This window comes from Thunnus maccoyii, chromosome 8, assembly GCF_910596095.1.
Source record: "Thunnus maccoyii chromosome 8, fThuMac1.1, whole genome shotgun sequence".
Lineage (NCBI taxonomy): Eukaryota > Metazoa > Chordata > Actinopteri > Scombriformes > Scombridae > Thunnus > Thunnus maccoyii.
The window spans coordinates 11,976,710-11,989,710 of NC_056540.1; the positions used below are offsets into that span (position 1 = coordinate 11,976,710).

The 13,001-nt window shown below is 45.6% G+C and overlaps 1 protein-coding gene across 1 annotated transcript; it reads left to right on the forward strand.

Moving 5' to 3' along the window:
* Positions 1-2,394: 2,394 nt before the first annotated feature.
* On the forward strand, positions 2,395-12,290 carry si:ch73-43g23.1 (serine/arginine repetitive matrix protein 2). The gene is made up of 2 exons (XM_042418048.1): positions 2,395-2,824; positions 3,437-12,290. The coding sequence occupies exon 2, from the start codon at positions 3,516-3,518 to the stop codon at positions 11,766-11,768; it is 8,253 nt and encodes a 2,750-aa protein (XP_042273982.1). The 5' UTR covers positions 2,395-2,824; positions 3,437-3,515; the 3' UTR covers positions 11,769-12,290.
* The last annotated feature ends 711 nt before the right edge of the window (positions 12,291-13,001 follow it).

Genomic DNA, 13,001 nt, shown 5'->3' on the forward strand with positions numbered 1-13,001 from the left:
CCCTCAGATAGAACCCTGGCAGAGAAATTAGCTGTAATTAATTTTTTAAAAAAGTCATGTTTATTTATCTTCATATATAAGGAAATACTGTGCTAGACAATATTTGACATTTGCTCAATATGTGCACATGGAGCATCAGCCTCTGTGCCAAGTACTTTGATTTGGAAGGTTATTATGCATTTAATAATCATGATAATAACTTTATTTGTATAGCACCTTTCCTACAAAAATGCAACTCAAAGTGCTTTACAACAAAAGAAGTTACATGCACCAAGTGCCTCATATCAAAAAAAGACATAAAATGAACATAAAAACATGTAAATGTACATTTTTGATAATATCACTAAACATAAGATAAAATAAAGTGAAAATACAATACATAGAATGTGTACTTCAGTGGTGGTAATTTGAGAATTAATAAGCAAAAACTCAGAAGGTGTTTCACTTTGTGTACACAATCTGTAAATCTGTACTTAGGGGTTTTGAAGCCATAAGCATGACAGAACCTCCCTTTTCCCAACAGACACAGACTCACTACCAGTCTTTATTGACTGAAATAAGCCTCTTTCAGCTTACCCCAGAACGTCTTCCCATGGGGTTAACCTCATTGTGGGTCTTATCTGTGTCAGGCGCAACCCAAAGTCACCCTGGGAAAAACCACCCTGGCGCTGTGGGGGTTAAAAACACACACCACAGTCTGTCTCTCACCTACCAACCACTGACCTCATTTGTCTGCTTATAGATGCCCACGCAGCTGATTGTTTACGCATGGCTTATTGGTGTGTTGCATTGCTGAGGAGGGTGAGAGTAGGTGAGGTCTGTGGACTTGAGCAGGCTGGTGTGACTAATCTATCAGTGATGTGGACTAAAGCTCGCCATTGCTGAGGTGCTCATCATTCTTTCCTTCTGAGTCCTCCTCCAGTCTGCTGTGCTGCCATAACCACAGAGGGTAAAATTTATCAGCACTTCTGTGCACTTTGGTTCACGCTATCTCAAAACCAGCACACAATCATATACATATTCATACATGCATGTTGTCCTCTCCAAGCTTTTTCAAGTTTACTGTTTTATACTTTTATTCCATATTTCCCAAGTGATATATGTATGTATTTATAACACATAATGAAATGGTGTATTGCAGTTTACTGTATGAGTTCAAACCATATCATCCATCCCCTCTTTAGTACCTGTTAAGAATTTAAACGGATGATGTAGGTCATGCTGCTCAAGCATCCGGTGAAATATGAACAGGGTATTTCTGAAAGGGGATCTGGAGACTATAAACACTAGTCTATAAACGCTAATGGATTTATACAGAATTATTGGTGGAAAAACGATGTACAGCTATTGTATAGCTCTGTGAGTGAAGCCATATTGCTCTAACTCAACAAAGGTCAAGGACTTGGCTCCAATTTTGGCAAGCCACACTAAAATGTGTGCTCTTGTGGCAATGTATAACACTTCAGAGAGAGGAGTGGACCGAATAACATATGTATAATGCCATACATAAAATAGCTTGTTGACTTTCCAGTGTTGAGTGAGATCTTTCAACCCCTTGATACTCCAGATATGATATACCCTCAGTCAAAGCCTTATGTGCAACATTCAGTCAGGGCTGCAATCAAAGATTTTCCATTGGCTTGCCTCGTATGACTTAATGACTGAGAATGAACGGTAATCTCTTGAGGTATTAGGATAGGGACAGAGGGCTTATCCAAACTCACTACCATCAAACACGCCCAGGCATCCTCATGTGACTCAGAAGGTACTGCTCCCATAGCAACAGTAATACATACAATAAAATGCACAGTCCCTTTTGTTTGGTCATTTTAATGGAACACTTAGTGTTATCATACAATCCATAAGACTAAATGTGAATAAATATAAGAAATCTTTATTGGCTATAGCCCTGTAACATAAAATATCCTGGCATTAACAGAAAAACGTGAGTTAGAACATGTGAGTACACCTTACTGATGTTATGCAAGTGTTGTTAGTGAACATGCAGCGCAGAAGAGTTCTGCATGTGAGCTGTCAAAGTCGGATGGTATGCATCAACCTTTGACCTGTTGTCCCCCAGCTAGATCTTAGCATGCGTGCACACACACTCACATACACACCCACGCGCATACAAGCATACATTAACTACACCCGGAATGTTAAGTATAACCTCATAAATAGTAGTCAAGTGGACAATGTGTGGGCTTTACAATGAGCTCTGTTTACCCCATTCTTTCCTCCAGCGTGCCCAGGCAAACAGCTAAAGCTATGGCTATCTGGCCCTGATAGTATGGGTCTATATATAGAGGAGCCCTGTGACTGAGCTGGCTCTAAGTGTCAGATTCCAGGCGCACTCGTTCGTCCTGGCCGGATCAGCACCTGCTGCTAACTATAAACTCACCCAACCCCTGCACTGCACCCCAACTCAGCTCTCACAGGAAAGCCAATGCCCAACCAAAGCTCATCCTGGAGAAGAAAAAAGATCCAGGTTAGACTCAGTAAGCGCTTTCCCCGAGGCCAGGTCAGAGGGGAGGGGCAGAAATAGAGATGGGAGCATTAGAGGATGTAATGTGTCTGAGTGAGATACCCCTCTTTACTTTTTCTGTTCAAGTCTGATACATGGCAGTGCCTTCGATATTCTGAAGTTGTCTAGCCAGTGTGGCTCTGCCAGACTGAGCTGTACAGAGCTGCTCGTCCTGGATTCGGGAGTTCTTATAGGCTTGGCGTGTACTGTGGATTTATGAGACAGTTTGCTGGATGAGGGGCAGATATTGCAACACAAGGGAACTTAATGCCCTTGGGAAAGCCTCATCATTGGCCAAAGGTACAGTACCAATCATTCTGTATTTTTCTCCTCGTACTGGGAGTGGGCGCTCTTTCTCTTGTCAGTCCTACAGCAAGGCAATATGGGAAGTTTAGATAAAGGGTATGTATTTGGCAGAGCTAATCTAAATATTGTCACATTCCATATATCTAAATCTAATAATTGTCAGTCTTTTAATTCAAAATAAGCTGCACTTCAAATGTAATGTGTTGATGAAAACTTGTGAGCTACACGTTCAGACACCAAATTTCTGGTATGCAACCAAACATTTTCTGTCAACTTTAAGCGAATGTTTCATATTTATGTATATTTTGTTGTGTTACTTTCAAGTTGCTTGCTAGTGCTTTTTAAGGCATAATGATGGAGTTACATTTATGCTCCCAGCCTAAATGGAGGTTTACAATATCTTATTGTACTGTAGGTTTTCTCAAAACATTTGAGATTTAAAAGATAAATTTGCTGTTGGCAAATCAACAAAACAGAAAAATGTATGCTTTAGCCTCTATATTTTCTATTAATACGCTTTTGCCTCTCAATGATACTCATGAAATATTACTGGTGATATAAATGAATGAGCTACACACAATCCACGTGACCATATCTTGTTTCCAGTCCAGGAACAGAGCCCAGAGCAGACTAGAAGAACAGACTGGACTGGCCAAAGTGAGAATTTGGAGCTTGTAAACTAGCGATGGACAGCTGGACTCTCCAGGGGGACAGCTACTCCTTCCTGCGCAGTGCGCCCCGCAACTTTTCTCTGTGCCATCGTGACGGCACCCCCAACCACGTTGAAATATTCGATATCATCAACGTTCCTAGTCAGCGCAGTGTCATCTCTGAGACCACCTGCCTGTGTGACATTTTTGGGGACGACTGTGAGTCACCCTCCCACTCAAGCAGCCCTGCTGTAGGGGCCTTTGTCCCTTCCCAGAGGGGGGTGGACGGGACAGCTGCTGCATCACCCCTGGTGGATGATCTGAACGAGTCATCAGGCTCTTACCACAGCGCCCAGGGCTCCAGTGAAGGAGAGGAGGGTTTTGAAGACACAACAGAAAGGCTTTACAGCCCCACGTTGCAGAGCGAGTCTTCAGAGAGGAGGCAGTCAGAGGGTGAGGGACTGAGCTCAGGGCATCCAGAACTTTCTAAGGATAGTAGCCCAAATTTAGAATCAAAAAACAAATCACCAGTACCTCAGCTTAGTGCAGCTAGCCCATCATCTGAAGTCCTCAACGCTGATCGTAGTGAAAGGACACCCTCTCCTGGACATAACAACTCCTCTACCCTCAGTCCAGAGGGGAGAGTGTCATCCTTGTCTTCATCCCCAGTTGAAACAAGACGTTCGCCCTCATCACCTGGTCTAAGACAAGCTTGTTCGGAAGCTGAACCAAGGAGAATCACTCCTACAATCAAAGACAGACATAGAAGCCCCTCACATTTAACTCAAAGTCCTTCCCCTGAGCCTAGAAACTGTGCCAGCTCATCTTCCTCTGAATCAGTGAACACCCAGTCTTTACCTGAGTCCAGAGGAGCACAAGTCTCACCCGTGCCAACTATCAGCAACTTTAATCAAACCTACAGTCCCTCACCTGGGCCCACATCTAAAGATCTTTCTCTAGATTCGATATCACCAACCTTTGAATCTAGAGCCAACCTTTCATCTCATTTGCTTTCACCCAGTTGTACAGAGTTATCATCCCAGTCAAGAGAAACATTGGTCTCTCCTGAGCTGAACAACAGGTCCTCCTCCCCTGATACTCAAGCGTCATCTCCTTTCCCTGAGCTGAGAGGAAGGGTCTCCTTGCCTGATCTTTTCAGCAGAGGCTCCACGCCTGATATAGAAGATTCCCCCCACACACCTGAGTTGATTTCAGATCCTGACACAGCTGGAGGAGATACCACAACCACCTCTGAGAATCAAGACACAGGATTACCAGCTGAACCTAGCAGTACTGCTTCAACACCTGCCCCTCGATACACACCTCCTTCACCTGTGATTTCATTAGTTCCATCTCCTGAGTTTAGGGAGGGTAGCGTCTCTCCTGAATTTAAACATACAGCTGCTTCACCTGGCCTGCTAAGTGCTACCTCTCCCTCTCCTGGCCCCTTGCCTAAAGTAAGACACATTTCAACGCCCTCTGAAACCAGTACCCAGGTGTCTTCTCCTGTGGTGAGCTGTACTTCATCTCCATCACCTGAAATTAGGAGCAACTGTTCTCCCATAGAGCACAGACATACTGCTCCCTCACCTGAAATCAGGATTACAGCATCCTCACCTGAGGTCAGCAGGAGAGAGCTGGTTTCTGAAGTGGAGCCAATACCAGACTCTCCTCTCCTAAATCCTCACATTGAATCTGCCTCATCAAGAAGCCTCACTTCGTCCCCTCATATCACAGGGATTTCTTACTCTGTTGTTCAGCCCGAGGACCGGGACACTCCCCCATTCCCTGAGCTCCATTGTCCCTCCACCCCTGAGCCTGATAGGACACGTGTGTCCCCTCAAGCAAGGAGCCCTACCCCAAGCAGAGACAGTGTGCAGAGCAGTATAGCAGAGTCCACGGGCACACCACGAGGCTCGCCTCATATATCAGGCTTCACAAGCCCTGTCCTACAGCCTGCAATAACTCTGTTGCATCAACCAAGGTACCAAACACCTTCACCTCAGCCAGAGCATCACACTCCCTCACCTGAGCCAAGATATCAGACCCCTTCATCTGACAAGTATCAGAGTCCCTCACCACAGAAGCACAGAAGTAGAGATCCATCATCTGTTGCCCCATCTCCAGAGCAGAGGTATAATCAGCATTCACCACCAACCCTTTCCACAGAGTATAACCCTCAGTATTCACAGCCTACTCCTCCTCCCTGTAATACACCTGAGATTAAGGGGGTTTCCTCTTCACTTGACATTACAGAAATACAGTTCCCCACACAGTTGGCAAAAGACATTGAGTCACCCTCATTTGAGTTAGAAAGGGGAGACGAATCAGTTGTAGCTGAAATCAAAAGCAGTTCACCCGTAGAGGCAGTTCATTCACCTGTAACCACTTCACCTGTTTTAGCTGAGGAAAAAGTGGACAGCTCACTGAAACAACAAAACACAGAGAGAGAAGTAACACCAAAGGAAGTAAGCCTTCAGCATAGTTCAAGTTTAGCTTTGTTGTCTGAGGAAAAACAAGATACTGACAGCACCTTTTTTCAGATACAAGACCCTTATAATAATCCCTGTATTGAAAACAAGTCTCCCTCCCCCAATCTCCTACTCTCTAGTAAGGAAAGGGGTCCACAGATTTCTCCTGTCCACAAGGCTACATCCAACTCATCTGTGCAGAGATTGGAAAACCAACAGCCTCAATTGACAACTTATTCAGTAACTTCTGAAAGCAGCAGCTCATTGAAATCAACCTGTACATCTGAGCACTCAAGAAAACAGCTGTCAACCAAACTTGGACGTGAAAACAGAGAGAGGTTTACAGAGGACATGGCCCACCATGTAAACAGGAGGAGAACTCCCTCTCCCCCACTTACCAGGTTTACACCTGTACACATAATCGCCCCTGAAAAGCCATACAGACAGTGGCAGAACAGAGGTCGTAGCCCCCCTCAGGTTGTAGCATCCTCACAGAGTGGTAATTTAAAGAGAGTGGTGACAAATAGGGAAAGCCCCGATGTCGCCCCTGTTGACAATAATAGCCTGGCCCCCTGGGGCAGGCTAGGAAGGCAACTGGAGATGGAAAGGGAAATGCAGCTGGAGGAGGAGAGAAAAATAGGTAGAGAGAGGCAAAGGGATGGGGAGATGGAGAGAGAGAAAAAGAGGGAGGAGCGGGTGCCTGAAAAGGGGGAGGGTTGGCAAGGGGACGTCAGTTACAGAGGGAAACAGGTTGAGCTGTCATTCAATGCCAGGAATAGAAAAGGGTCTGCGAGTCGCAGTACAGCTCCCACAAGCAGAGAGAACCGTCAGGGACTGCCAGCAGTGCATTCCTATTCAGAGAGCTTGCTTGCCAACAGACCGCTACAGCAACAACAGAGTCTGCTTAGACTTGCTTCCCAGCAAGACACCAAGGGTGGTGGTCCTAGCAGGCGGCCTCAACTTCCTGCACTGCAGAACAAGAACAGTGCTCGTGTGATCGCAAACAGGCCCTGCCAAAGTTCGAGCTCCAGCATGGGAAGTGAGTTTGATGAGGCAGACAATGAGGTGAAGTGGTTTACAGACTTGGCTTTCAGTAGCCTGTCAAGCCCTGAGGTAGATTACCTTGACATGTACAACTCCAGCCACCGGTCGTCTACCAACATCTCTCAGCCATCTACTCAGGAGAGCCCAGCTGGGGTCAACGCTGCCTGGCTGGCTTATGCTGACTTAAGGGGTTCTGCTCCAAAGTCGGACAATGATGACCTCCCATCGGCACACTATTCGGATGGCCTAGATCCATCGCGGCGCTATGAGATGGGCAGCTTTGAATGCGTTGATGTGGCTGTGGAAAGAGAGGACTCCAGGAAGGTGAGAAGAGGAGTGCCAAAGAGACAGATCCAGCTGAAGAGGAAGAATAATGCTGAAGGGAAACAGGATGAAAGCAGTGACAATAGCAGTCCTGGGGTTCCTATGATGGCGGATAGCCCCTCTCTAGAAAGTCACTCCAGAGAGACATTGCTGAGACAACATAGCACACCAGCAGCAATGCAAGAATGCTACCTTTCTGAGCACAGCCTAGAGCCCGATCAAGAAAACGAAAGAAAATTTCAAAAATCTGCTTCTCTGGATGAAACATTTACTAAGACCAAGATGGCCACTTGCCTCATCAAGAGTGTATTGTCTAAGAAGATGCAAAGTGTTGATAAACACCCTGACGAACAGGTGGGAGAAGAAGTGAGCCCCACTTTTGAGGAAAACAGCCCACCAATAGAGAGTACAGTGGCACCACTTAAAGAGTCTCCAAAACCTGATGCACATAACCTGAGTTCATCTCTTTACTCAGATTGTAGTCTTTCATCTGAATGTCTTGCTATGAGAGGAGAACAAAGCCCAAAGGATGAAGCTAGACCAACTCCAAAAAGCTTTGGAGTGAAATCCAGTAACAGGCCAAGTTCAAGCAGCAGCAGCAGAAGTGTTAATTTTTCACAGACTGACAGTGAAGAGGCTGATGCTCAAGGCAGGAATGCAACCTTGTTAAAATCTGAAATGAGATCAGAACTGAAAGTGCCATTTGATAATAAACAGTCCAGAACTAGAGTTCAACGTGCAGATGACAGTAAAACATGGGAGGAAAGGGAGGGTGGTGACTCAGCAAATACCACTGCCGGGAACATAGGAGCTCCTTCTGGCACTGGAGTCAGTAGCACGCACGTCAGAAAGCACAGAGACCAGGAATGTGAAAACACAGAGGACCATAAACAACTGCAACAGGGTGACGAGAGCCCCTACATGTCAAAAACACAGGAGATTACACTCAAAGCTGTGGAGAAAAAGAAAGCTTCCCTCAATGTCTCTCTTACACCTGAGGCAGAAAACAAACTTGAAGCTCCTTCACCAGATATGTCTTTCAGAGAAAAGGAGGAAAGGGTAGAGACCAATGTGGATCCGAAAACAGAGGAAGAAGATGGGAATGGAAATAGTAAAGCTAAGGTCCCCATACACAAAGTTAGAGATGTCAGGCGGCTTGTAAAAAATACTTATAATCTGTCATTCAAGGCAACCAGTGTTGTAATGCCATCTGCTGTAAGTGAAGAAAGGGTTGAAAATGTAAATGAGGAAAGGAAGGAAGAAATAAAAGAGGAAAGGAGGGAAGAGGTCATAAAGGATGAGGAAAGGGATATGAGGCAAGAGGTAAGGAGGGAGGAGAGGCTGGAGGAAAGGAAAGAGGAGTTCATGCAGGGGAGGAAAGAGGAACAGAAAGTGGAGACGAAAGATGAAAAGCCACTAACCTCATCTCTGCCTCTGCAGAGCAAAGGAAAGTCTCTGTCTTGTCCAATGCAAATAGAATACAAGGCAGTTTGCTGGAAAGAAGACAAAAGTAAAGTGATACCTGTAAGTGATAGCAATAAAGATTCAGAGAACGTACGTGACAAACCACAAGCTTCTCCAAAGCTTGTCACGGAGGCAAGCAGAGAACAAGAGAATTCCTCAACTGCAAAGACACAGAACAACACAACACGGGATGCAGCAATTGCCAAGCCCTGTCAACACAATTTAAATGTGGAGGGAAAAACACAAGAGACTAAAACAGAAACATATAAAGTGCCAGACAGTGAGGACAAACCTTTGGTGGTTAGAACCGACAGAAAACCTCCCATGCTTGGAAGCCTCCCCAAACTGCCCAGTAAGGAAAGAGAGGTGTCAACCGCTGTAGTGTTGATAAGGGATGCATCCAGCAAGTCTAAGACATCTGTATCTCCAGCCCAGGAAGAACCCAACCCACCACAGGCCCCAGCTGCTTCACCTTCACCTGGGCCCACGACCCCTGGCAGCACCCCTGGCAGCAGTGGCCACTCAGTTTCCATGTTGTTAAAGGAGAAAGGCTACCAAGCTGACATTGGAGCAGTGGTGGGTGATGGCCAGAATGCAGTTGGAGGGAAAGGGGCTCCACGTAAACATGTAAACTGCCTGGAGATCCCCCTTCAGACCACCACGGCCTCAGATGGAGGTTGGATCGAGTCTCATAGAGAAAGAACATTCTCCTCCTCATCCACCATGTCTGGCCGCTCAGCAGTGTCCGACAACACAGATACCCTCACAAAGACCAGAGAAGAAGAGGTAGTTAGTATAAAACCTACAGTGAAGGACACAGCAAAGCAAAAAAGTGCTTCTCCACAAAGGACTACGCAGGACCAAGCACCACTTCCCACCAAACAGAAGGAACAAGGAGATTTTGAAGCAGTGAAAAGGCTGGATCCAACTTTCCCTCCAAGATCCCCTGCAGTAAGGAGATTCAGACCTCAGCCAATTGAGGTTAAGTCCTTATCTAAAGAGACACAGAAACAAGAGATGCCAACAAACAACATCGGAAACAACAGGCCACAAACCATTGAAGTAAAATCTATAGCTAAGAATTCGCAAAAGCCAGTTGTGCCTCCAAAACCAAGCTGCAAATTCAAACCTTCAGATTTAGGAGGAATGCCAAATGAAGCACAGCGACCAACGGTGACAACATCGACTGCAAAACCTCAAGGTGAGGAGAGGTCTCAGACAATTGTAGTGTCCTCACCAACAATCTATAGAAAGATCTCCAATGAGCACACATCAACATCAAACTATACAAGAAAACTAGCCGTGTCTGCTGTATCCAGCCTCAAACCTCCACCAAGCAAAACAACAGCAACCACCATCTCTAGTCTTTCAAACCAGTCAACCGCACCACCTGACACAGAGGCATCTAGTGACAGAGGTCAGCAGCCACAGCCAGGGGCCTCGCCTCAGAGCTCTAGATATACACAAAGACCTACAACTTTAGCCACAGCTCCAACATCAGCCACTGGCCCAGGTTTAACCTCAGCTCCAGCTCCAGTTTCTGACCCGCCAGCAAACCAGGTCCCTGCACCTGCCTCTGCGGGAACCAGACAGGCAAGCCAGTCAGCTGTTGTCGATCCAAACAGCCAACCACAGTATCCCAGGACAGCATACCCTCATGAACAAGCTATGCCGGTAACATCAAACTGTCCAAAACAACCTGCTCCTGTATCCATAACACAAGCGCCAGGATACACACACCAGCCATACCGCAGATCACTGTCCAGTGAGCGCTCCCAAAGAACAGATGACCTGCGTTTTTATGCCTCAGATGACCCACCAAGCTACGATGAAAGAGAAAGCTTTAGTCCTCTCCTGCTGCCAGATTTGAACCCCAGGAGATCAAATCGCTATCAACCCTCCTCCCGACCTCCTCCTTGTTCTTGCACAACTGGCTGCCCCTCCCACCCTGGTCTCCCCCCTCCTCACCATCACCGCAGCCCCCACAACCTCACCCCTCCAGCCCCTCCACACTCCCCCGGCCAGGCGCTACCTTACCCCGTCACCCAGCCTGCTCTCCGTGCCCACCAGTGCAGACCTGATCCTCAGCCAATGAGCTTCCAGCCCAGCTCTCCTAAGTCAAGTCCTCTTAGTTCAAGCCAGCCACCAGCCATGTACCAGTCTCTCCACCAGCCTCCTCCCTGCCCTCCCCACCCTTCACTCATGCAGTCGTGCACTGCTGACCGCCCCATGCAGCCACCCCAGCATATTGACCCCCGGCGGCCCCCTGTCCACAGATCCCCTCAGCAGCAGCCACCAGGCATGCCTGGGGCTCCCTATAGTGATCCTGGCCACAACCACTCTCCTGGCCTTCCTTCTATGGATCCCCAGTACCTGTGTGGCCCTCAAACCCTGGGGTCATCCTATGGCTCTGAGTATGGGGGTGACACCTCCAGTTTGTACTCAGAGAGCGGCTATGGACAGACACCACGCAGAGTGCTCCTGGATCCTGAGACAGGGAAGTATTTTTATATAGAGGTGCCTATGCAGCCACTGAGGAAAATGTTGTTTGACCCAGAGACCGGCCAATATGTGGAAGTGCTCATCCCCCAGCAAGCAATGTCTCACTCAGGTCTGTATCCTCCTTCAGCAGCCCCCTACCCATCTCTCCACAACCCCAATATGTATGCCCCTGGTCCACAGTACATGCCCTATGCAGCTCCTCCTCCCACAGCCCACCCCCAGACTCAACCCCAACCACCCAGATACCCTGAGGCCTCTGCTGCAGCAACAATGCACCCAAATGGGCCCGGCGTCAACTACAGGAATTCCTCTGGTCAGGGATCCAAGCCAGAGCCCCAGAATCATCCACCACTGGACCAGAGCTACCTAGAGAGTATGTATTATGTTCCTACAGGGATGAATGCGAGCCCCAATCCCACCCCACCAGACTATTACCACAAACATCCCCCTAACCTACCCCCAACTGGGGGGAAAAGGTCCTGAAATAGAGGATAGAGGCCGCCCTCCTGGAGCCTGTTAGGTTTTAAATACACAGTGTATAAAGGGGATGTCTAATGTTAGCCTGTAATGTTATTTGAGTTTTCACATTGCAACTAAAGGCAGCAATTCTTTGGTTGTTGTTTATTTGCTGCTGCTTGTTGTCCGCTGAGCTGCTTTGATAGAATAAGAAATATAATTCTTGAGTTAAAGATACAAGAGTAAGACTTTTCTATGAGGTGTTCTTAAGAATAATACCTAAAGCTAAAATAATCCATTGAAATGGTTTTCATTTTTGATACAGGGTAGGAACATCATACTGTAACTTCACAATTAATGCACAAGCACTATAAATCAATAAGTTTACTGATTTACTGATGTGTGTATTTTAACAACAAATATCTAAAAAACTTGAAAATGCTGTTTTAAAAGAACCTCATATTTATTATTGTATTATTGTATTTCTCTAATATTGGATGAGTGAGTTTGTGCACATGATGTCTGCAACAACAATGCTAATAAAATATTTCACATATATGTTTTGCCACGTTTTAATGCCTTCATTTATTTCTCTCTAAAGTTAACTATCTGTGGTGGAAAGCTGCCTTAAATTCTTCTGAACCTTAAATAAAACACATCAACACTTGCAGGTTGTTGGAAAAATGAATATATTGTACAATATGAAGATTACAGGAATCTTTCAGCATCTCTCAGATGAAACACATCAGGTGTGGTTTTTATAAGAAACTAAACAAAAGAAGCTCTTATCCATTGGTCAAGCATCACATCATCCAATGAGTTAAACCTATAGGATTATTTTAAACATATTGCTATGACAACACATCACAAGATTCTGGGCTCTCTTCAAATAAACAAAGGCTATAGTGTTAACACACATGATATATCCATTCGACAAAGAAGATGGCTCACATTTACAGTAACCAAGCATATTCTAAAAGTACATCTAGTTAAATGAATATATAGACAAATGATCATTCATAAATGATTAACATAGAAATAAATAAAAAACTATAAAAAATAAAAAAACTATAAGCATGCGACTGAATTTTCTCTCACACTATCTCAGCAGTTATTTATTAACCTAAATAAGATGGCAGGTATTGGAAATTTACAGTCATGTAACTTTCTTGCTAACTGTCTTGAAAATTTTAAAATTTTAATATCAAATGTATTCACAGTGGATCTGTTGTTTTAAACAACATATTGGTGAAATCAGAT

What these genes read in the sequence shown, in the direction of transcription:
- si:ch73-43g23.1 (XM_042418048.1), top strand. Translation starts at nt 3,516, where the DNA reads ATGGACAGCTGGACTCTCCAGGGGGACAGCTACTCCTTCCTGCGCAGT.